This window comes from Drosophila guanche, unplaced genomic scaffold (genome assembly GCF_900245975.1).
Source record: "Drosophila guanche unplaced genomic scaffold, DGUA_6, whole genome shotgun sequence".
NCBI lineage: Eukaryota > Metazoa > Arthropoda > Insecta > Diptera > Drosophilidae > Drosophila > Drosophila guanche.
Window position 1 is genome coordinate 5272622 of NW_022995749.1, and position 23648 is coordinate 5296269.

At 51.0% G+C, this 23648-nt stretch overlaps 4 protein-coding genes across 8 annotated transcripts in view; all 4 read left to right on the forward strand.

The window, feature by feature from the left end:
• Positions 1-206: 206 nt before the first annotated feature.
• Positions 207-5621, forward strand: LOC117585615 (xanthine dehydrogenase). Its single transcript, XM_034275176.1, has 6 exons — positions 207-884; positions 944-1177; positions 1239-2330; positions 2384-3092; positions 3156-3955; positions 4033-5621. Exons 1-5 carry the CDS (start codon positions 249-251, stop codon positions 3953-3955), a joined length of 3471 nt encoding a protein of 1156 aa, XP_034131067.1. The 5' UTR covers positions 207-248; the 3' UTR covers positions 4033-5621.
• On the forward strand, positions 5294-15800 carry LOC117585613 (indole-3-acetaldehyde oxidase-like). 3 transcript variants are annotated; one of them, XM_034275171.1, is made up of 8 exons: positions 5296-5717; positions 6367-6521; positions 6595-6780; positions 7551-8105; positions 8166-8399; positions 8461-9552; positions 9603-10311; positions 10371-11262. In XM_034275171.1, the coding sequence occupies exons 1-8, from the start codon at positions 5678-5680 to the stop codon at positions 11168-11170; spliced, it is 3771 nt and encodes a 1256-aa protein (XP_034131062.1). In that variant the 5' UTR covers positions 5296-5677; the 3' UTR covers positions 11171-11262. The 3 variants fall into 3 exon arrangements, with proteins under 3 accessions (XP_034131063.1, XP_034131062.1, XP_034131060.1); XM_034275172.1 differs by lacking the exon at positions 6595-6780 and having other exon boundaries at positions 5294-5717; positions 7365-8105; XM_034275169.1 differs by lacking the exons at positions 5296-5717; positions 6367-6521; positions 6595-6780; ... (3 more) ...; positions 9603-10311; positions 10371-11262 and adding exons at positions 11335-11648; positions 11707-12441; positions 12718-12951; ... (1 more) ...; positions 13500-14534; positions 14588-15800.
• Positions 15801-16298: 498 nt separating this feature from the next.
• LOC117585614 (xanthine dehydrogenase) lies at positions 16299-21900 on the forward strand. 3 transcript variants are annotated; one of them, XM_034275174.1, is made up of 6 exons: positions 16299-16526; positions 17081-17859; positions 18592-18741; positions 18850-19083; positions 19148-21581; positions 21643-21900. In XM_034275174.1, exons 1-6 carry the CDS (start codon positions 16487-16489, stop codon positions 21822-21824), a joined length of 3819 nt encoding a protein of 1272 aa, XP_034131065.1. In that variant the 5' UTR covers positions 16299-16486; the 3' UTR covers positions 21825-21900. The 3 variants fall into 3 exon arrangements, with proteins under 3 accessions (XP_034131065.1, XP_034131066.1, XP_034131064.1); XM_034275175.1 differs by having other exon boundaries at positions 17081-17642; positions 18393-18741; XM_034275173.1 differs by having other exon boundaries at positions 17081-17240; positions 17979-18741.
• An 803-nt stretch (positions 21901-22703) lies between these two features.
• The window catches only part of LOC117585423 (indole-3-acetaldehyde oxidase-like), a 5529-nt gene continuing 4584 nt past the window's right edge, over positions 22704-23648 (forward strand). The window contains exons 1-2 of the mRNA XM_034274897.1: positions 22704-22864; positions 23334-23648. Coding sequence (XP_034130788.1) covers positions 22822-22864; positions 23334-23648 — 358 coding nt within the window. The 5' untranslated portion in view covers positions 22704-22821. The remainder of the gene's footprint in view (positions 22865-23333) is intronic.

Consider the following 23648-nt stretch of genomic DNA (forward strand, 5'->3'; position numbering starts at 1 on the left):
GTGAGTGGAGTGGAGGAGCTGCATGGACACAGCACTGAGGGGCAGCAGCTGAAGCTGGGAGCGAACCTCAGTCTGACGCAGACCATGGACATCCTGCGCAAGACATCCAAGCAGCCTGGCTTTGAGTATCTCGAGGTTCTGTGGAACCACTTGGATCTCATTGCGAATGTTCCCGTGCGAAATGTGAGTGTGGAATCCGTCCTAAGGGAAGATCATCTGNTCACCCGATACAGAAGCGTCTGGCCAAGATGAATGGCACCCAGTGTGGGTATTGCTCCCCGGGATTCGTGATGAACATGTACGGGCTGCTGGAGCAGCACCAGGGACAGGTGAGCATGGCGGAGGTGGAGAACTCATTCGGAGGCAACATCTGCCGCTGCACCGGCTACCGTCCCATACTGGATGCCATGAAGTCCTTTGCGGTGGATAGTGACATTCAGGTGCCCGCGGAATGTGCGGACATTGAGGATCTTAGCCTGGAGGCCCGCAACTGTCCCAAGACGGGAGAGCCCTGCAGCGGCAGTTGTCATCGTTCCACTTTGATCTACGAGGATGGCAGCCAGTGGCATTGGCCCAAGACATTGAAGGAGCTGTTTGAGGCACTGGACAAGATCGGAGAGGCGGATGAGTTCATGCTGGTGGCTGGCAACACGGCGCATGGTGTCTACAGGCGATCGACGGACATTAAGCACTTCATCGATGTGAGTGGAGTGGAGGAGCTGCATGGACACAGCACTGAGGGGCAGCAGCTGAAGCTGGGAGCGAACCTCAGTCTGACGCAGACCATGGACATCCTGCGCAAGACATCCAAGCAGCCTGGCTTTGAGTATCTCGAGGTTCTGTGGAACCACTTGGATCTCATTGCGAATGTTCCCGTGCGAAATGTGAGTGTGGAATCCGTCCTAAGGAAGATCATCTGATTTAACATTCTCTTCCTTTGCAGTCGGGCACTTTGGCTGGAAATATTTCGATCAAGAAACAACATCCCGAGTTCCCATCGGATGTGTTTCTCTCCTTTGAGGCTTTGGATGTCAAAGTTGTGGCCATGAAGAGCGCCACGGAAGAGCAGCAAATGGCTCTGGCGGATTACTTGAGTGATTCCAATAGGAAATTGGTCATCAAGGAGTTCCTGCTGTCTGCATATCCCAAGGATAAGTTTATCTACGAGTCCTACAAGGTGAACATGAGGGAAATGTCAATCAATTGCTTACTCTTAAAGGTCTCTCTTCCCTTTGTAGATCATGCCACGTGCCCAGAATGCCCATGCCTATGTCAATGCTGCATTTCTGCTCGAGCTGGACAGCGGTTCCAAGGTGAAGAGTGCCAGGATCTGCTTTGGTGGCATTCGCCCTGACTTTGTCCACGCCACAGCCATTGAGCAGTTGATGGTGGGACACAGTCCCTACGAGAGTGGCCTCATAGAACAGACTTTCGACACACTCCCAAGTCAGTTCAATCCAGATGAGGTGCTGCCCGATGCCAGTCCGGCGTATCGGTCGAAATTGGCTTGCGGTTTGCTCTACAAGTTTCTGCTGAAGCATGCCCCAGATGCAGACGTCGGAGAGAAGTTCAAGAGCGGCGGCCAGCTTCTGCAGCGACAACTCTCCTCCGGTCTGCAGCTATTCCAGACACAAAAGCAGAACTATCCAGTCACTCAGGCAGTGCAGAAGTTGGAGGGAATGATCCAGTGTTCTGGCGAGGCGACCTACATGAACGATGTGCCGACCACCTCCAACACCGTTCACTGTGCCTTTGTAGGGGCCACTAAAGTGGGAGCCACCATCGATGACATTGATGCCAGAGAGGCGCTGCTGCAGCCTGGTGTGATAGCATTCTACTGTGCGAAGGATATACCCGGTGCAAACACCTTTTCTGATCCCAGCTTTGGCTATCAGCCCGAGGAGATCTTTTGCTCCGGACTGGTGCGCCACTCCGAACAACCAGCGGGAGTGGTCGTGGCACTCACTGCAGATCAGGCTCAGCGGGCAGCAGCGCTGGTCAAGATTAGCTACAGTCAGACGAACTCTGACTTCAAACTGTTGCCCAGCCTGAAGCATGTCTTTGCCTCTGGCACACCGGACCCTTCACGCATCATTGCAGTGGCCAAATCGAAGCTAGAGGAAGTGACATTCTCCGACAAGCCTGACATGGAGGTCAGGGGCATCTTCGACATGGGTTTACAGTATCACTTTACGATGGAGCCACAAACGACGGTCGTGATTCCCTTTGAAGATGGTTTAAAGGTTTACTCCGCTACCCAATGGATGGACCACACGCAGGCTGTGATTGCACACATGCTGCAGATGAAGGCCAAAGATGTGCAGCTGCAGGTGAGTTTTAGCTTTGAATTTCGAAGATTTTCGCTAACAAATCCCCCATGCAGGTTCGTCGTCTGGGCGGTGGCTATGGCTCCAAGATATCCCGCGGCAATCAGGTCGCCTGTGCCGCTGCCTTGGCTGCCTTTAAGCTGAATCGTCCTGTGCGCTTTGTGCAGTCTCTCGAGTCCATGATGGACTGCAATGGCAAACGTTGGGCCTGTCGCTCTGAATACGAGTGCCACGTGAAGGCCAGTGGCAAGATGGTGGGCCTGTCCAATGATTTCTATGAGGATGCTGGCTGGAACACCAACGAGAGTCCGGTGGAGGGTCACTCCACCTACACGGCTGGCAATTGCTACGAGTTCACGGACAGAAACTTCAAGCTCAGTGGCCATGAGGTGCTCACAGATGCACCCAGCTCCACGTGGTGTCGTGCCCCAGGCTCTGTGGAGGGTCTGGCCATGATGGAGAACATCATCGAGCATGTGGCCTTTGAGGTGCAGCGTGATCCGGCAGATGTGCGTCTGGCAAACATCAACAAGAAGACAAAGATGGCCACGCTGCTGCCAGAGTTCCTGCAGTCGCGGGAGTACTATGCCAGGAAAAAGGAGATCGATGCGCACAACGCGAACAATCGCTGGACGAAGCGAGGTCTCGGCCTTGCCGTCATGAATTTTCCCGTCATTTACATAGGACAGTTTCCGGCTACGGTGGCCATTTACCATGTGGATGGCACTGTTGTGGTTACACACGGAGGCATTGAAATGGGACAAGGTAGGGCGGAACTTCCATCTGTGTTTAAATGCTCCTTGAATCCTTCTCGATCACTCCTTCCAGGCATGAACACAAAGATCGCCCAAGTGGCTGCCTATACTTTGGGCATCGATTTGAGTTACATCAAAGTTGAGTCCTCGGACACCATCAATGGCGCCAATTCCATGGTGACGGGCTATGCCATTGGCAGTGAGAGTGTCTGTTATGCGGTGCGCAAGATCTGCGACACACTCAACACACGTCTGAAGCCCGTGCGGAAGAGCAAGGCCAGCTGGGTGGAGACCGTTGAAGCCGCCAATGCGGCGTTGATCAATCTGATTGCCTCGGATCACTACAAAACGGGTGACATGCAGAATTATCATGTGCTAGGACTGGCCCTCTCTGAAATCGAAATGGATGTGCTCACCGGCAACATTGTGATACGCCGCGTCGACATCCTCGAGGATGCTGGCGAGAGTCTCAGTCCGTATATTGATGTCGGGCAGATCGAGGGCGCCTTTGTCATGGGCCTGGGCTACTGGCTCAGCGAACTGCTCATCTACGAGGGCGACAATGGCCGCCTGCTGACCAATCGCACCTGGAATTACCATCCACTGGGCGCCAAGGACATTCCCATCGATTTCCGCATTGAGCTGGTGCACAATCCCAAGCCCAATGGCGCGGGTTTTATGCGTTCCAAGACCACTGGAGAGCCGCCCTGTTGCCTGGCTGTGAGTGTGATTTTTGCCCTACAACAGGCACTGCAATCCGCTCGCCAGGATGCAGGACTGCCACGGGAGTGGCTGCGGCTAGGAGCGCCAACAACGCCCGAGACGCTGCTGCTCAGCGCGGGCCATGAGGTGACGGATTTTAAGCTGAAATAGGTATGGTATGAATATAAATTATGAACTCTTCTGAGTGTTGTATGTAGCCACGTTTCGCTCACCTTTTCCTATTTAAGTTGTTTTGCAGCACCCAAATGAATAGCTCTTTAAATTATCTTTGGTTGTGGATCGCCGCTCTCAAAATAAACAACAGCATTGCCAGATCTGCTTCAACGCAAAAGCTTCAGTGATTTGTACATTTTCTCTCTTCCCACATACCTGCATACATACATGCATGCCATGAAAGCTTCACGTGTCGTCCCGTTTTGTTTTGTGTGTGTTCCGTTCCGCTCTCTCACGACTAACACTAATTATTCGGCAGCGCAACACTTTTTCAATTGCTGTTTAACTTTTGACTCTGTTCGAACGCTTGACTTGAGTGTTTTAATTAATATCACTTTAAAGCTTGTTTTTCTAGTTTTTCGAATGTTGAAGCTTTTCGAAAACAATTTTTGTTGTGGCTGCAAAACATTGCTGAGAGTGAGAATGGTAGAGGAAGGAGAGCGCAACAAAATTTGCTATTATGCCGGCCGGCAAATGCTTGCCCACTCTCTCACACACATTCTCTCACGCGCTCTCTCTCTCTCTCTCTTTTAAACTCTTGAGAAACTTTACTGTAATTACAAAGAGCACATCTTCTATGAGTACACTTCTGTTTTGGGTGTACACGTGACTCGTTATTGCGTTTAATTCAAATCAAATGCAGATTAGTCTGTTCGGTTTGAAAACTCATTAAATAAACACAAAGCAAATATATATAAATGGTTAGACGTTGAAAAGGCAGATATAACGACTTTAATCCACAGTGTGCAATCAAAAATAAATACAAGTTTGTATGTGCATTTGCAACTCCAACAAAGCCTATCTTACTTGTATTTGTATATAGTAATTTGTTGACTCAACGAAGCGCCAAACGTTTTTTAGGGTAGGGTATCTCAAGGGTACATTTGTACGTTGGTAGAACCAATTTCTATTCATTAAAAAATGTCCATTAACAACTCTCTGAATATATTTGTTAGAAATGTACACCTAGAATAGTTTTTTAAATAAATTTACCAAGCTGCAAAACGTCATTGGTTTATCCATTCGCTCATAATTTCAGCACAAAGTGTATTCCCTGCTTCGTTGCAACCAAAGCTTGACCGCTTTTTCTTTTAATTTTTTTTTTGCTATTCTCGCAAGTATCGTGACCAGGCGGCACAGCTGCCAAAACACAGCAACAAAAAACAGCTGACGAATGGCGAACAAAAAAAGAAGGCAAAGAAACAATCAGAAGCCAAAGCGCGGCACGGCAGAATCGCCAAACAGTTTTCACGGAGCAGCAGCTGAAACGAAAACGAAACTAAACGAAACGGAACGCAACGGAGCTGTGGAGGCGCGAATAGACTGCAATTATTTCCGATCGGCGATTGCAAGGCATGAAAATTTAACAAAATTATTGTTAATTTATACAGAGTTCCCGTCCAACTGACATTTATTTACGGCTGCCATACACAAAAACGGCAATCAAACTCCGTTGAACAGATCATCAAGAGGAGGCGATGGTGATTGGAGCGATCGTTCAGTTAAGCAACGACAGTGCTTGAGGCAGGCAGCATTTCGCAGTGGAACGAACGCCAGACGGAAAATATTTGAAAAGTGGCAACTAACTGAATTATTTTTAGAAGAAAACATTAGCAGCTGACATTTGAGTGATATTTTGTTGTTGTGTTAACTAGCAAAATGACGACGAAATTTACAATCAATGGGCAGCCGTATACGGGTGAGTTTTTACAGCAAGTAACTGATGGTGCAAAGACATTACAATTTACATATCTACATATAAACAGACATATAAATATGTATGTACATATTTAATAATATAAAGATCATCCTTTAGTTAGTTAAACTTGTATGTTTCGGAGTTTCTTCTGGATGGTTGGAATCATTATGAAATTATCTTAAAATACCTAAATAATAATAACAATAAAAATAATAACAATAATAATAATAAAAACAGTAATAATAATAATAACAATAATAATAATAATAATAATCTACAAAAACTAAATTCAATTTCATCATAATTCATCAAGATGAAAGCTTTAGCTTCTATGAGAGCTTCTGAAAGCTCTCTTTACTGTCTTTTTTTTGTACCAAAAAGTGAAAAAAGATTCTATGCCCATTGTATTCCCATATTTATGTATTGTCTGCCTGCAGTCTCCAATGACTCCGTAACAATGACTAAACAATTCTGTTGTAAACAAATTGTAGTGTTTACAAACTTGATCATATATCATTTATTATGATATGATAAGGCTAGTAATAATACCAGTCAAGTATGATACAAATGCACTTGACACTGCACGCAATCGTTGACCAACTGTAAGCCCCTTCATTTAGCACACATTTTCCCTGTCTGTTTTCCACAGTGAATCTCACCAATCTGCCACCCGACATCACTCTGAATACCTTCATCCGAGAGCATGCCCAACTGACGGCCACGAAGTTCATGTGCCAGGAGGGAGGATGCGGAGCCTGCGTTTGCGTACTCCGCAATGGAACCCGCAGCTGGGCTGTTAATTCGGTTCGTATTCCGATCCTTTTGAGTCGCTTATTTAACCTCTAACCACAAATCTTTTATCTTCTCTCCTTTGCAGTGCTTGACGCTGCTGAATACCTGCGCCCAGCTGGAGATCGTCACTGCCGAGGGGTTGGGCAATCAGCGCACCGGCTATAATCCAATACAGAAGCGTCTGGCCAAGATGAATGGCACCCAGTGTGGGTATTGCTCCCCGGGATTCGTGATGAACATGTACGGGCTGCTGGAGCAGCACCAGGGACAGGTGAGCATGGCGGAGGTGGAGAACTCATTCGGAGGCAACATCTGCCGCTGCACCGGCTACCGTCCCATACTGGATGCCATGAAGTCCTTTGCGGTGGATAGTGACATTCAGGTGCCCGCGGAATGTGCGGACATTGAGGATCTTAGCCTGGAGGCCCGCAACTGTCCCAAGACGGGAGAGCCCTGCAGCGGCAGTTGTCATCGTTCCACTTTGATCTACGAGGATGGCAGCCAGTGGCATTGGCCCAAGACATTGAAGGAGCTGTTTGAGGCACTGGACAAGATCGGAGAGGNGGGTAAAAGGATAGATATAAGAATATCCTGGCAATTATTTCTACCCCATAAATTCCTCTCCCTCTGCCCACAGTGAACCTCGCTGATCTCCCACCAGACATCACCCTAAACACCTTCATCAGGGAACATGCCCAACTGACGGCCACGAAGTTCATGTGCCTGGAGGGAGGATGTGGTGCCTGTGTGTGCGTTGTGCGCGATGCCAATGGACCCAGAGCCATCAATTCGGTTGGGTTCAAAGATCAACTGAATCATTCCAAACTCTAACAATGAGCTCCCATCGCTTTGCAGTGCCTCAAACTACTGAATACCTGCGCCCAGCTGGAGATCGTTACGTGCGAGGGTTTGGGCAGCCAACGCAGCGGCTATCACCCGATACAGAAGCGTCTGGCCAAGATGAATGGCACCCAGTGTGGGTATTGCTCCCCGGGATTCGTGATGAACATGTACGGGCTGCTGGAGCAGCACCAGGGACAGGTGAGCATGGCGGAGGTGGAGAACTCATTCGGAGGCAACATCTGCCGCTGCACCGGCTACCGTCCCATACTGGATGCCATGAAGTCCTTTGCGGTGGATAGTGACATTCAGGTGCCCGCGGAATGTGCGGACATTGAGGATCTTAGCCTGGAGGCCCGCAACTGTCCCAAGACGGGAGAGCCCTGCAGCGGCAGTTGTCATCGTTCCACTTTGATCTACGAGGATGGCAGCCAGTGGCATTGGCCCAAGACATTGAAGGAGCTGTTTGAGGCACTGGACAAGATCGGAGAGGCGGATGAGTTCATGCTGGTGGCTGGCAACACGGCGCATGGTGTCTACAGGCGATCGACGGACATTAAGCACTTCATCGATGTGAGTGGAGTGGAGGAGCTGCATGGACACAGCACTGAGGGGCAGCAGCTGAAGCTGGGAGCGAACCTCAGTCTGACGCAGACCATGGACATCCTGCGCAAGACATCCAAGCAGCCTGGCTTTGAGTATCTCGAGGTTCTGTGGAACCACTTGGATCTCATTGCGAATGTTCCCGTGCGAAATGTGAGTGTGGAATCCGTCCTAAGGGAAGATCATCTGATTGAATATTATCTTCCTTTGCAGTCGGGCACTTTGGCTGGAAATATTTCGATCAAGAAACAACATCCCGAGTTCCCATCGGATGTGTTTCTCTCCTTTGAGGCTTTGGATGTCAAAGTTGTGGCCATGAAGAGCGCCACGGAAGAGCAGCAAATGGCTCTGGCGGATTACTTGACTGATTCCAATAGGAAATTGGTCATCAAGGAGTTCCTGCTGTCTGCCTATCCCAAGGATAAGTTTATCTACGAGTCCTACAAGGTAAACGTGAGGGAAATATCAATCAATTGCTTACTCTTAAAGGTCTCTCTTCCATTTGTAGATCATGCCACGTGCCCAGAATGCCCATGCCTATGTCAATGCTGCATTTCTGCTCGAGCTGGACAGCGGTTCCAAGGTGAAGAGTGCCAGGATCTGCTTTGGTGGCATTCGCCCTGACTTTGTCCACGCCACAGCCATTGAGCAGTTGATGGTGGGACACAGTCCCTACGAGAGTGGCCTCATAGAACAGACTTTCGACACACTCCCAAGTCAGTTCAATCCAGATGAGGTGCTGCCCGATGCCAGTCCGGCGTATCGGTCGAAATTGGCTTGCGGTTTGCTCTACAAGTTTCTGCTGAAGCATGCCCCGAGCTCGGAGGTCGCGGAGAACTTCAAGAGTGGCGGTCAGATTCTGCAGCGTCCATTATCGTCGGGTCTGCAGGTGTACCAGACCCAGAAGCAGAACTATCCCGTAACCCAGGCCGTGCAGAAGGTCGAAGGCATGATCCAGTGCTCGGGAGAAGCGACTTACATGAACGATGTGCTGACTCCATCCAATACGGTGTACTGCGCCTTCGTGGGAGCCACCAAAGTGGGAGCCACAATCGATGCAATTGATGCCAAGGAGGCCTGCAAGCATCCGGGTGTCCTGGCCTTCTACAGTGCCAAGGATTTGCCTGGCACAAACACTTTCTGTGAGCCAAGTTTTGGCTACGAGGCGGAGGAGATCTTCTGCGCTGGAATCGTGCGTCATTCGGAGCAACCTGCGGGTGTGATTGTAGCCTTGACTGCCGATCAGGCTCAGCGTGCAGCAAAACTGGTGAAGATCTCGTACAGCAAGGCGAGCGCGGACTTCCAGCTGATGCCCAGCATTGGGGATGTCTTTACTGAGGAAATTCCGGACCCTTCACGCATCATTGCAGTGGCCAAATCGAAGCTAAAGGAAGTGACATTCTCCGACACACCCGATAAGGAAGTTCGAGGCGTTTTCCAGATGGGTCTGCAGTATCACTTCACAATGGAGCCACAAACGACGGTCGTGATTCCCTTTGAGGATGGTTTGAAGGTCTTTTCGGCTACCCAATGGATGGACCACACGCAGGCAGTCATTGCACACATGCTGCAGATGAAGGCCAAGGATGTGCAGCTGCAGGTGAGTTTTCTCTCTATCTGCAAGTGTTTCGCTCATCAATCCCCCTACAGGTTCGTCGCTTGGGCGGTGCCTATGGCGCCAAGATCTCCCGCGGCAATCAGGTCGCCTGTGCCGCTGCCTTGGCTGCCTTCAAGCTGAATCGTCCGGTGCGCTTCGTGCAGTCTCTCGAGTCCATGATGGACTGCAACGGCAAACGCTGGGCCTGTCGCTCCGACTATCAGTGTCACGTCAAGGCCAACGGCAAGATTGTTGGCCTGTCCAACGATTTCTACGAGGATGCTGGCTGGGTGAACAACGAGAGTCCCATCGAGGGACACTCCACGCTGACAGCCACCAATTGCTACGACTTTACGGGCGTCAACTTCAAGAACAATGGCAATGCGGTGATCACTGATGCACCCAGCTCCACGTGGTGTCGTGCCCCTGGGTCTGTGGAGGGCATTGCCATGATGGAGAACATCATCGAGCATGTGGCCTTTGAGGTGCAGGCGGATCCGGCAGCTGTGCGACTCCTCAACATTGCCGCAACGAACAAAATGTCGGAGCTGTTGCCGCAGTTCCTGGCCTCGCGGGAGTACGACACGCGGAAGAAGGAGATCGAGGAGCACAATGCCAAGAATCGCTGGCTAAAGCGCGGCCTGGGTCTGGCCGTTATGGACTATCCCATATTCTACTTTGGACAATATCCCGCCACTGTGGCCATCTACCATATGGATGGAACTGTTGTGGTCAGCCATGGAGGCATCGAAATGGGGCAAGGTGGGGATTATACACTTTGCTTTCATTTTCTCTATTAATATTTGCTCCTATTCCAACAGGCATGAACACGAAGGTGGCTCAGGTAGCTGCCTACACTTTGGGCATCGATTTGAGCTTCATCAAAGTGGAGTCATCGGACACCATCAATGGCGCAAACTCCATGGTCACTGGCGGTGCTTTGGGCAGCGAGAGTCTCTGTTTTGCGGTGCGCAAAACCTGTGAGATCCTCAACGCACGCCTGCAGCCGGTGAAGAAGAACGGCGACAGCTGGCTGCAGACTGTGGGCGCTGCCTATGGCAAGTCCATCAATCTGATTGCCTCCGATCACTACAAGGAGGGTGACATGGAGAACTATCATGTGTATGGCATGGCCCTGACCGAAATCGAGTTGGATGTGCTCACGGGCAACAATCAAATCAAACGCGTGGACATCCTGGAGGATGCTGGCGAGAGTCTCAGTCCGTTAATTGACATTGGGCAGGTGGAGGGCGCCTTTGTCATGTGTCTGGGCTACTGGCTGAGCGAACAGTTGGTCTACGATCGCGAAACGGGTCGACTGCTCACCAACCGCTCGTGGAACTACAAGCCGCCGGGGGCCAAGGATATACCTATTGATTTTCGCGTTGAATTGGCGCAGAAACCCAATCCCAATGGACCGGGCTTTATGCGTTCCAAGGCCACCGGAGAGCCGCCTTGCTGTCTGGCTGTCAGCGTGGTTTTTGCGCTGCAGCAGGCTCTGCAATCGGCACGACAGGATGCGGGTCTGCCGCGGGAGTGGGTGCGTCTGGGTGCGCCCACCACACCCGAGACTTTGGTGCTGAATGCGGGACATGAGGCGACGAGCTTTAGGCTTAAGTAAATGATCATTTTGGTTGGGTTTTTCTTTTGTTTTCTTTACATAATTATTCCAAATATATTTACTCTGCGCTTGGTGCACTTTTTGCCACACAATTGCCACCTGTTTGTGTCTGCAATTAGCTTGAAGATTTCGCACAGTGCTGGCTGTGGCTCTGCCGGGAACTCGTTTGGCCTAATTAACGGGTAATCAGGTTTCCCGCTGCGCTGCTTTGAAATAGAAGCGAATGGCCAAGAGCTCACACCATTTGGCCAGCGACGCTGCAACGATGAGCATCAAGTTCAATGTGAATGGCTACCCCTACGAGGTGCAGGCAGCAGACTATGCCCCGGACCTAACACTCAACGCATTCCTGCGCCAGCATCTTCATCTGACGGCCACCAAGTACATGTGCCTGGAGGGCGGCTGTGGCTCCTGTGTGTGTGTCATACGACGACGCCAGCCGGCCACCAACGAGGTGCAGTCGAGAGCTGCCAATTCGGTGAGTACACGGATTGGCTTACCCTCTCGCTTGGTTGCTAATAAAACTTTATTTCAAGTGCCTGACGCTGCTGAACACCTGCAATGATGTGGATATCATAACGGACGAGGGTTTGGGCAATCAACTGAGCGGCTATCATCCCATTCAGAAGCGTCTGGCGCAGCTGAATGGCACCCAGTGTGGGTACTGCTCGCCGGGATTCGTGATGAACATGTACGGACTGCTGGAGCAGCATCGCGGGCAGGTGAGCATGGCCCAGGTGGAGGATGCATTTGGTGGCAACATTTGCCGCTGCACCGGCTATCGTCCCATCTTGGATGCCATGAAATCGTTTGCCGTGGACAGCGATATTCAGGTGCCTGCCGAATGTGTGGACATTGAGGACTCCTTCGAGCTGCTGTGTCCACGAACGGGACAATCCTGTCAAGGCAGCTGCACGCGACCAGCGCGCAGACAGGACTCCAGCGTACACTGGTACTGGCCCAAGACGCTGCAGGAGTTGTTCTCCGCGCTCAGCCAGGTGGCGAGTGGAGAATCGTTCTTCCTGGTGGCGGGCAACACAGCGCATGGAGTCTACCGACGACCCAGAGACATACGCCACTACATCGACGTACATGCAGTGCCGGAGCTAAAGCAGCACAGCCTGGAGGCGGATCATCTGCTGCTCGGTGGCAATCTCACACTCACGGATGCCATGGAACAGTTTTTGATAGCCGCCAAGCGGCCGGGCTTCGAGTATTGTGCGCAGTTGTGGCAGCACTTTAACCTGATTGCGAATGTTCCAGTGCGAAATGTGAGTAGAGACAAAAAACTCGTTTCGCCGCTGACCAAGTTTGGTGGATAAAATCAATTAATTAGTAGCAACAACTAGGGGATACTCTAACTGCTTAAGAAACTGTTAGATGCCCCACAAATTGCTGCACTTTAGCCACAGACTCTGTCGCTTTGTTAGGGCATCAGTTTGGCTTTTATTTAACTTTCTCAAATTTCTGTCGCATAGACATTAAATCAAGTCAAGCAGCGCAGCGAAAAAGCAACTATTAATCGTACCAAAAACTCGTTCCTGCAGAATGGCACACTGGCTGGAAATATCAGCATTAAGAAGCAACATCCAGAGTTCCCCTCGGATGTGTTCATCACCTTTGAGGCTTTGGATGTCAATGTGCTGGTCTATGACAATCCCAGCAGTCAGCGTGTGCTGAGTTTGCTCTCCTATCTGACGGATGCCACACCCAAGCTGCTCATTGGTGGCTTCATATTGAGATCGTATGCCAAGGAAAGATATCTCTTTAGCTCCTATAAGGTAAGAAGTTTGGTTCTTCCCTCAAAGATCGTTGCTTAAATGTTCCTACAGATCCTTCCTAGAGCTCAGAATGTGCACGCCTATGTCAATGCGGGTTTCCTCATCGAATGGCAGGATTTGCAGCGGCACATTGTGCGCTCTGCACGCATTTGCTTTGGCAATATTCGAGCCGACTACGTGCACGATCGGCCACTGGAGCAGCTCCTCCCGGGCAGAGATCTCTACGATGCAGCCACAGTCCAACAGATGTTTGAGCAGCTGCGTGGCAGCCTGCAGGCGGAGGAGCGACCGCCGGAGGCCTCGCCCGAGTATCGTGAATTGTTGGCCTGTGGCTTGCTCTACAAATTTCTGCTCAGCTCCGCACCCAAGGAGTTCGTGCGGGAACGCTATCGCAGCGGCGGACAGCTGCTGGAACGCGCGCTGTCCTCGGGCAGTCAGACATTCGAGACGATCAAGAAGAACTATCCAGTGACAGAGCCGGTGCAGAAGCTGGAAGGTGAGTGCCAGAGTCTATGCGGAGAATATCATTTAAAAGTTCTGCCTTGCAGGTCTCATTCAATGCTCCGGCGAGGCCACTTACATGAACGATCTTCTGACCACTTCGAATGCCGTGCACTGTGCCTTTGTCACGGCCAAGCGTGTGGGTGCCACAATCGAGCAGATTGATGCCACAGCGGCGCTGCACTATCCCGGCGTTGTGGCCTTCTATGCGGCCAAGGATATTCCAGGAGTGAATAACTTTGTGACGGTTACACAGCTGACACCCGAGGCGGAGGAGATCTTTGCTGCTGGACCTGTCAAGTACTACGATCAGCCACTGGGTGTAATTGCAGCGTTGTCGCAGGACACGGCTGTCTATGCGGCCAGCCTGGTGGAGGTGACGTACGCCAATAATCAGCGGCAGATCTACACGAGCATCAATCAAGTGCTGGCCGCCAAGCAGCAGGATCGAATTGTTTGTCTGAAAAAGGAGAGTGGCACTCTGAATGCAGCACCTCTGGCCCCAGGGGATGTCTTGGGTCGTGGCATTCTCGAACTGGAGTCGCAGTATCACTTCACCATGGAGCCACAGACAACGATTGTGGTGCCCATGGACAGTGTGCTGCAGGTGTGGAGCTCCACCCAGTGGATGGATGGCACTCAGGGTGCCATTGCCCAAATGCTGAAGGTGAATGTGAACAAAGTGCAGCTGCAGGTGCGTCGCGTGGGCGGTGCGTATGGCGCCAAGGTGACACGCGGCAATCTCGTCGCCTGTGCCGCCGCTTTGGTCGCCTTTAAGCTGAACAAACCCGCCAGATTTGTGCAGACCATTGAGTCCATGATGGAGTGCAATGGCAAGCGTTGGGCTTGCCGTTCGGATTATGAATTTAGGGCCAAGGCCAGTGGTTTGATCACAATGTTAAGCAACAATTACTACGAGGATGCGGGCTGCAGTCTCAATGAGAATGTTGTGGATTTTCTGACACTGCCAGCGCTGAGGAATGTCTACAATCTCACGAATTCTAACTACAAGACCAAGGGGAGTGCTATACGAACAGATGCAGCGAGTTCCACTTGGTGTCGTGCGCCAGGAACGGCAGAGGGTGAGTTTGGATAGGACCTTTCCTTTCTTTAACTAACTCTAAATCCTTTCCAGCCATTGCCATGACGGAAACCGCTCTCGAGCACATTGCTTTCACTTGTCAGCTGGATCCCGCCGATGTGCGTTTGGTCAATCTGCGACCTGGCAGCAAGATGGTGCAGCTGCTACCTCGTTTTTTGGCCACCACGGAGTACCGTCAGCGGAGAGAACAAATCAATTTGTTCAACGCTCAGCATCGTTGGCGCAAGCGCGGCCTCGGACTGACGCTCATGGAGTTTCCGCTGAACACAAGCGTTGGCTTTACGTATCCCACCACGGTGGCCATTTACCACGAGGATGGTTCGGTGGTCATCACACACGGTGGCATAGAGATTGGTCAGGGCATCAATACTAAGGCGGCGCAGGTGGCGGCCTTTGTGCTGGGCGTGCCCCTGGAGCGTGTGAGCGTTGAGAGCAGCAATACGGTGAGTGGAGCCAATTCCATGATCACGGCCAACTCCATGAGCAGCGAAATGATTGGACTGGCGGTGCGCAAGGCCTGCGATACGCTGAACAAACGACTGAAGCCCGTGAAGAAGCGACTGGGTGCGGCAGCCACCTGGTTGCAGATCCTGCAGGCTGCCTACTTGCAGTCGGTTATCCTCATAGCCAGCGATTCGTATAAGCTGGGGGACATACCCAACTACGGCATCTTTGGGCTGAGTCTCTGCGAACTGGAGCTGGACATACTCACGGGCAGCCAGCTGATACGCCGCGTGGACATCCTCGAGGATGCTGGCGAGAGTATCAGCCCCAATATCGATGTGGGCCAGGTGGAGGGTGCCTTTGTCATGGGCCTGGGCTACTATCTAACGGAGCTGCTGCTCTACGATCGCCAGACGGGTCGCATTCTGACCAATCGCACCTGGAACTACCATCCGCCTGGGGCCAAGGATATTCCCATTGATTTTCGCATTGAGCTGCTGCAAAAGAATCCCAATCCGGTGGGTTTTATGCGCTCCAAGGCGACGGGCGAGCCAGCACTCTGTCTCTCTGTGGGCGTGCTCTTTGCCATGCAGCATGCCATACAATCGGCCAGACAGGATGCAGGCTTGCCGCGAGAGTGGGTGCGTCTGGGGGCACCAACCACGCCGGAGACGGTGGTGCTGAATGCAGGCAGCCAAGTGCAGAACTTTGCGCTGAATTGAGATGGGAAGTGGATACCATTTGGAGTGCTTACATGGATTAAATTTTTATTAGAATTTAGTTGGTTGGGGAAATATATTTGCTTATTGATTATATGATTTAATTGCGATCAAACGATCTCTTTCAAGAAACAAAAAACCTTTCATTTGCCTCTTCACAATTCCTAGGAAACTGCGTTATTGGAAGCGCAAATAAAGCTTTCAACTGTTTCCAGTGCCTTATAGAGAGCGAGAGACAAACAGACGCCCACCCTCTGCCCGTAGCCGAAACCAAAGCGATTCACCGGTTTGTTTAGAAACCAAAGCAAGACAGAGAAGTGTAAACAAAAACAATTAGCCGATAAAGCTTCACACACGCAGGTACCTACAAACAAGAGTGAGAGCGTGAGTGTGAGAGTTGTTAAGAGAGTGTCAGAGTTGCTGAGCGAGAGAGAGCGGGGGAGTTCACGCCTCTCGATCGTATGGCAGTTAGAAATGGCAGAGCGCCGGAGCGGAAGCGCCGTTAAACTTGAAATTGCGAGCACACATTTTTGGCTCCGCAATAAATACGCGACTGGTAGAGCCGTAACGTACATTAGCTCCGGGATCGTCGTCAAAAACGTACACGAAGGAACATACAGAAAGAACGCTTGCCTCAACCACGTTGTGAAATTCATAGTTTCTAGAACGCCAGACACCAGTTGTGTTCGAGAAAGCCTGCAATTAATTTCACAATAAATAAAGGCAACCCCTTCCAGCTGATTCCGTGGGATTATATAAGACACCGATAATGGCTGGCAGTATTACAATCAACGGCAACAGCTATGACGGTGAGTGTGTGTTGTTGGTTTTGATTTCTTGATTGAAGTGCCATCGAAAAGATAAAACAAACTACAAACACGTTACTCATATTTTTGGTGTTATTTTTGTATTACAATACACTTAAAAGTGGAATATTTTGTATGGAAGAGCTAATTTGACCTATTTGGGAAGGTTGTATTTATCAGGTCGTTAAGTTAGTTATTATCAGATAATGACATGCACAAAATTCTGTCAATATTAGATGGTAATATGCTTGTAGATAATCATGACATTTCTATGTATATATATGTATATATGTATGTATATCTATGTCCAAATTACTTTTCGACATCTGAACACTCATTAAAATGCTATTAAAGTGTCGAAAAGACTCCAGAAAACATGAAATTTGTGTCTTATAAATAGTATGAAATTATATTTGGTATTAATGCTAAAAGAGTGACTCTACATTTAGCAGTTTAAAAAAAGTTCAAGTGTTTTAGTTGTAGATACATTAGATTAGATTAAATACAGACGGACCGACTGGCCCACTAATCTAATAAAATATTTTCTCTCCCAACAGTTAATCTGGCTGCCCTGCCTGCGGACATCTCGCTGAACACCTTCATCCGAGAGCATGCCGGTCTGACGGCCACGAAGTTCATGTGCCAGGAGGGCGGATGCGGCGTCTGCGTGTGCACTCTGACCGGCATCCATCCGGAGGCGGGTGAGGTGCGCACCTGGGCCGTGAACTCGTGCCTCACGCTGCTGAACACCTGCCTGGGACTGGAGGTGACCACCGCAGAGGGTCTGGGCAACAAGCGGGTGGGCTACCATGCCATCCAGGAGCGGCTGGCCAAGATGAACGGCACCCAGTGCGGCTACTGCTCGCCGGGCATCGTCATGAACATGTACGGGCTGCTCAAGTCGAAGGGGGGTCGCGTGACCATGGAGGAGGTGGAGAACTCCTTCGGAGGCAACATCTGCCGCTGCACCGGCTACCGCCCCATTCTGGATGCCATGAAGTCCTTTGCGGTGGACAGCAACATTCAGATTCCCACGGAGTGTGCGGACATTGAGGATCTGAGCACAAAGCAGTGCCCCAAGACGGGCAAGCAGTGCGCCGGCACCTGCAAGAAGCAGTCGCCCAAGGGGAGTCAGATCTACCTCGATGGCAGCCGCTGGAGCTGGCCCGAGAGCCTCAGCCAGCTCTTTGAAGCCCTGCAGAGCGCCGTCAAAGAGAAGCTGCCCATCATGCTGGTGGCCGGCAACACGGCCCACGGGGTGTACCGCCGCAGTGCGGACATCAAGGCATTCATCGATGTGGGAGGTTTGGCAGAGCTCAAGGGACACAAGCTGGATGCTGGCTCCCTCACCCTCGGGGGTAACTTGAGCCTCACTGAAACGATGGACATTTGCCGACAGCTGGAGCAGACCAAAGACTTCGAGTACCTGGCCCAGGTGTGGCAGCACCTCGATTNGGCCGTGAACTCGTGCCTCACGCTGCTGAACACCTGCCTGGGACTGGAGGTGACCACCGCAGAGGGTCTGGGCAACAAGCGGGTGGGCTACCATGCCATCCAGGAGCGGCTGGCCAAGATGAACGGCACCCAGTGCGGCTACTGCTCGCCGGGCATCGTCATGAACATGTACGGGCTGCTCAAGTCGAAGGGGGGTCGCGTGACCATGGAGGAGGTGGAGAACTCCTTCGGAGGCAACATCTGCCGCTGCACCGGCTACCGCCCCATTCTGGATGCCATGAAGTCCTTTGCGGTGGACAGCAACATTCAGATTCCCACGGAGTGTGCGGACATTGAGGATCTGAGCACAAAGCAGTGCCCCAAGACGGGCAAGCAGTGCGCCGGCACCTGCAAGAAGCAGTCGCCCAAGGGGAGTCAGATCTACCTCGATGGCAGCCGCTGGAGCTGGCCCGAGAGCCTCAGCCAGCTCTTTGAAGCCCTGCAGAGCGCCGTCAAAGAGAAGCTGCCCATCATGCTGGTGGCCGGCAACACGGCCCACGGGGTGTACCGCCGCAGTGCGGACATCAAGGCATTCATCGATGTGGGAGGTTTGGCAGAGCTCAAGGGACACAAGCTGGATGCTGGCTCCCTCACCCTCGGGGGTAACTTGAGCCTCACTGAAACGATGGACATTTGCCGACAGCTGGAGCAGACCAAAGACTTCGAGTACCTGGCCCAGGTGTGGCAGCACCTCGATTGGATCGCCAACGTTCCCGTTCGCAATGTAAGTCGATGGACAAGTGTCTAGTTATCTGCCTGATAAGCTGTAAGCTCTTCTCCAGCTACTCGAATTATCGCTTGTCGCTTATCAATTTGTTTTTCATTAACCCAGGCCGGCACCTTGGCGGGCAATCTGGCCATCAAGCATGCCCACCCGGAGTTCCCCTCGGACGTGTTCATTGTCCTCGAGGCCCTGGACGCACAGGTGATTGTCCAGGAATCGTTGGTCAAGCAGGCGACTGTCAGCCTCGCCAGCTATCTGAAGACACCGATGGAGGGAAAGATCATAAGGGGAATAGTTCTCCCTGCGTACCCCAAGGATCGTTTTCTGTTCGACTCCTACAAGGTGAGATCTATCAGAGGATAGATAACCTTATAGTTATGTAACTCACTTGTTTCCCTATCCTTAGATCATGCCACGTGCACAGAATGCTCATGCCTATGTCAATGCCGCTTTCCTGCTCGAGTTGGACAACGCTTCAAAGGTGAAGACTGCGAGGATTTGCTTTGGTGGCATCAATCCGGAGTTTGTCCATGCCACGGCCATTGAGAAGCTGCTGCTGGGACGCAATCCCTATGAGAATGGACTGGTGGAGCAAGCCTTTGGCCAACTGTCGACTATTCTGAAACCCGATGAGGTGCTGCCCGATGCCTCGCCTGTGTACCGACGCAAACTCGCCTGCGGACTCTTCTACAAGTTTCTGCTGAAGACGGCAGCACAGAGGAAACAGGGAGTGGGCAGTCGCTTCGCTTTGGGTGGATCTCTGCTGCAACGGCCCGTGTCGAGTGGAAAGCAAAACTTTGAGACCTTCGAGGAGCATTATCCAGTGACCAAGCCTACGGAGAAGCACGAGGGACTTATTCAGTGCTCAGGGGAGGCAACCTACGCCAACGATCTGCCCAGTCAGCACAATCAAGTGTGGGCAGCCTTTGTCACAGGCAAGAAGATTGGTGCGAAGGTCACGAAGGTTGATCCCCAGCCGGCACTGGCTCTGCCCGGAGTTGTGGCCTATCTGGATGCCAAGGACATTCCGGGACCCAACTACATTGGCCCCAAGACCCGTGACGCGTTCTTCTTTGCCCAAGACGAGGAACTCTTTGCCACTGGCGAGATAAAGTACCACAATCAACCAATCGGTATGATTGTCGCCAGCTCCAACTTATTGGCCCATCGTGCCGCAGAATTGGTGAAAGTGAGCTACGACGGAGGCTCCAAGGAGGTGCTAGCCACTCTGAAGGATGTACTGGATAAGGTGGGCGCCTCATCAAGCGATCGTCTCGAGCATAAGGTAAAATCCACGCTGGAAAACCTCGACCTGGGGGGGGAACACTTCGATGTGAGTTCCTCCGGACAGCTGGACATGGGCCTGCAGTATCACTACTATATGGAGCCACAGACTACAGTGGCTCTGCCCTTCGAGGGAGGGATGCAAGTATATGTAGCCACGCAGTGGATGGATCTGTCGCAGGAAATCATTGCCAACATTCTCAACCTAAAGGTGAACGAGGTGCAGGTGAAAACCCGCCGCATTGGAGGCGGATACGGAGGCAAGGCCACACGCTGCAACCTCGCCGCTGCGGCCGCTGCTGTCGCTGCCAACAAACTGAATCGTCCTGTGCGCTTTGTGCAGTCGCTGGAGTCCATTATGACTACCATTGGCAAACGTTGGGCCTTCCACTGTGACTACGATTTCTTTGTGCAGAAATCGGGCAAGATTGTGGGAATTGTCAGTCGCTTCTTCGAGGATGCCGGCTACTTGTCCAACGAGTCTCCCATGGGACACGTGGTGATACTGTCCAAGAACTGCTACGAGTTCAGCGATAACTACAAACTGGATGGCTTCCTGGTCTACACGGACTCCCCCAGTAACACTCCCTGTCGTGCTCCTGGGTCTGTGGAGGGCATCGCCTTGATTGAGAACATCATCGAGCACATTGCCTTCGAGACGGGGCAGGATCCCGTGGATGTGCGCTATGCCAATATGCTGCCCGCTCACAAAATAAGTGAAATGATGCCAGGATTCCTGAAGAAAACGCTCTATAAGGAACGTCGAGCGGATATTATTGCCTACAACAAGGAGAATCGCTGGCGCAAGCGCGGATTGGGTCTATGCGTTATGGAGTACCAAATCGGCTACTTTGGACAGTTCCCCGCAACGGTGGCTATTTACCACAGCGATGGCACTGTGGTGGTCTCCCACGGAGGCATTGAAATGGGTCAAGGCATGAACACAAAGATATCGCAGGTCGTGGCCCACACTCTGGGCATTCCCATGCAACAGGTGCGCATTGAGGCCAGCGATACCATCAATGGAGCCAACTCAATGGTCACTGGAGGCGCTGTGGGCAGTGAATCTCTCTGCTTTGCCGTGCGAAAGGCCTGCGAGACGCTGAACTCTCGCCTGGCGCCGATCAGGGAGGAGGTGAAACCCTCCAACTGGCAGCAACTCATCAATGAGGCTTACAATCGCAAGATCAACCTCATTGCCAGCGATCAGTGCAAACAGGGCGACATGGAGCCGTACTCGGTGTGCGGCCTTTGCCTCACGGAGGTGGAGTTTGATGTGCTCACTGGCAACTATCTGGTGAATCGCGTGGATCTAATCGAGGACACTGGTGAGAGTCTGAATCCCAATGTGGATATCGGACAGATCGAAGGCGCCTTCATGATGGGTCTGGGCTACTGGACCAGCGAACAGATTGTGGTGGACAAGCAGAGCGGCGAATGCCTCACCAACCGCACCTGGACCTACAAGCCCCCAGGCGCCAAGGACATTCCCGTGGATCTGCGCATTGAGCTGCTGCCCAAGAGCCCCAACAAGGCGGGCTTTATGAGGTCCAAGGGTGAGTTGAACATCACATGTTCCTGCTCGAGTTGTAGTAACTAAATTTTCACGTTTTTCAGCTACTGGTGAACCTGCGATCTGTTTGTCCATCGCGGTGGCCTTTGCCCTGCAGCAGGCGCTGCAATCTGCCCGCGATGATGCCGGTGTGCCCAAGGCATGGGTCACCCTTACTGCTCCGATGACGCCTGAGTTGCTGGTTTTGCATGCCGGCACCGAGACCAGTCAGTTTAAGCTAAGCTAGAGCAGAATGCTTTCTATTATATGCACAATACATTAAAAACTTATCCAACTCTTAATACAAGTGGAGTGGTGGCTAACATTCTTTTTTTGAACACTTATCACTAGCAACAGCTTCGGCCGGAAACACACCACGCTCAAGGAGCACAGTCTCTCAGTTGGTTATCTTATGATGGAAGAGATTTCTGATGTGAGACTAAGCGAAAATGAACAATATCAGCGCCTATTAATTCTAATTTTTAACTCAAATAAATTCTATAATGCAGCAGCTGCAAGGTGAGTGGAATTAATAGCGCCATAATCCAGTGAATATATAATTGTACGGCGTGGTTGTGCCCTTCTCTGCAGCCAAGGGTAACACACATATGTACATCAACACATGCCTGCAGCTAGCACAATTCCTTGCTCTGCGAATTATCTTGCAACTGTAAAGCTTTCGTCTCTTTGCGGTTCTCTAGCAAAGAGAAGAACTTCGTCTCTTTGCGGTTCTCTAGCAAAGAGAAGAACTGCGCATTTCCCATTTTGTTTAGAAACTCGAGCAAAACAGAAAGTGGTAAACAAACAGTAGATAAGCATGCCCCGTGAGTGGGCATCAGTATATATAAGTATAGCCAGAGAATGAGGAAGAATGGTAAAGAGATCGCGCGATAACCATTCAGCACATGCATACACATGTACACACACACATACGCATATGTAACATTTAGAGAGACGCGACCCACGCGAGAGGAGTGTGCTCTCAATCGAACAGCAGTTAAAAGCCCAGAGCCGGCGCGAGAGCGGAGAACTTGAGCGCGTGAGAACTTTTTGGGCTAGACATTAAAAGCTTGATGCGTACGGGACCTAACCTACAGTTGATCGGAGATTAGCTTGAGCACCACAAGGTTCGAACTTTCTCCAAGAAAAACATTGAACGACATTTAAATTCGAGAAAGACCTCAATCAGCTTTTAAGTAAAACAATTGGCGCACCTTGCAAGTGATTATACAAACACACAGATAATGGCTGGTAACAGCATTACAATCAACGGCGACAGATATGAGGGTGAGTATGTGTCCAGTTAATTGATTAATTGTTTACACTGCGCAAAGAGCTTTGACAGTGCGAACACTGACGTGTCTATCTGATACAGAATGAATTAGAATATAATTATTCGACTAATAATAAATATAGTAAAACAAGTGCACGAGATTCTGAATAATCTTCAACATATTTACAAAACAATTACATCTATACATTTTAATTACAAATCTTTAAAATATTTACATTGTTTGTGCATTCAAAACGTGAGCCCAACGTTTGGCACTTGGAGTTCCAGGGAAAATTGGCTTACCAACCCTTTCCATCTTAAATTCAATTTTTGCCCTTAAGTTATTTATAAAACATTTATTATTCCCATAACCGATACTCCTATAAAATTAACCATCATTTTAAACATTTTTGGCTTCTTGAAGTGGCCTATAAATGTTGATTAGATAAACCAAAACTGATGCAATATTTTCTCTGCCAACAGTTAATCTGGCTGCCCTGCCTGCGGACATCTCGCTGAACACCTTCATCCGAGAGCATGCCGGTCTGACGGCCACGAAGTTCATGTGCCAGGAGGGCGGATGCGGCGTCTGCGTGTGCACTCTGACCGGCATCCATCCGGAGGCGGGTGAGGTGCGCACCTGGGCCGTGAACTCGTGCCTCACGCTGCTGAACACCTGCCTGGGACTGGAGGTGACCACCGCAGAGGGTCTGGGCAACAAGCGGGTGGGCTACCATGCCATCCAGGAGCGGCTGGCCAAGATGAACGGCACCCAGTGCGGCTACTGCTCGCCGGGCA

Coding starts and splice junctions, on each gene's coding strand:
- LOC117585615 (XM_034275176.1), top strand. CDS start 249: ATGAATGGCACCCAGTGTGGGTATTGCTCCCCGGGATTCGTGATGAAC. Junction 1,178..1,238: donor TTATCTACGAGTCCTACAAG/GTGAACATGAGG, acceptor TTCCCTTTGTAG/ATCATGCCACGTGCCCAGAA. Junction 3,093..3,155: donor AGGCATTGAAATGGGACAAG/GTAGGGCGGAAC, acceptor CACTCCTTCCAG/GCATGAACACAAAGATCGCC.
- LOC117585613 (XM_034275169.1), top strand. CDS start 11,394: ATGGCCAAGAGCTCACACCATTTGGCCAGCGACGCTGCAACGATGAGC. Junction 12,442..12,717: donor CGAATGTTCCAGTGCGAAAT/GTGAGTAGAGAC, acceptor TCGTTCCTGCAG/AATGGCACACTGGCTGGAAA. Junction 14,535..14,587: donor TGCGCCAGGAACGGCAGAGG/GTGAGTTTGGAT, acceptor AATCCTTTCCAG/CCATTGCCATGACGGAAACC.
- LOC117585614 (XM_034275174.1), top strand. CDS start 16,487: ATGGCTGGCAGTATTACAATCAACGGCAACAGCTATGACG. Junction 16,527..17,080: donor CAACGGCAACAGCTATGACG/GTGAGTGTGTGT, acceptor CTCTCCCAACAG/TTAATCTGGCTGCCCTGCCT. Junction 19,084..19,147: donor TTCTGTTCGACTCCTACAAG/GTGAGATCTATC, acceptor CCCTATCCTTAG/ATCATGCCACGTGCACAGAA.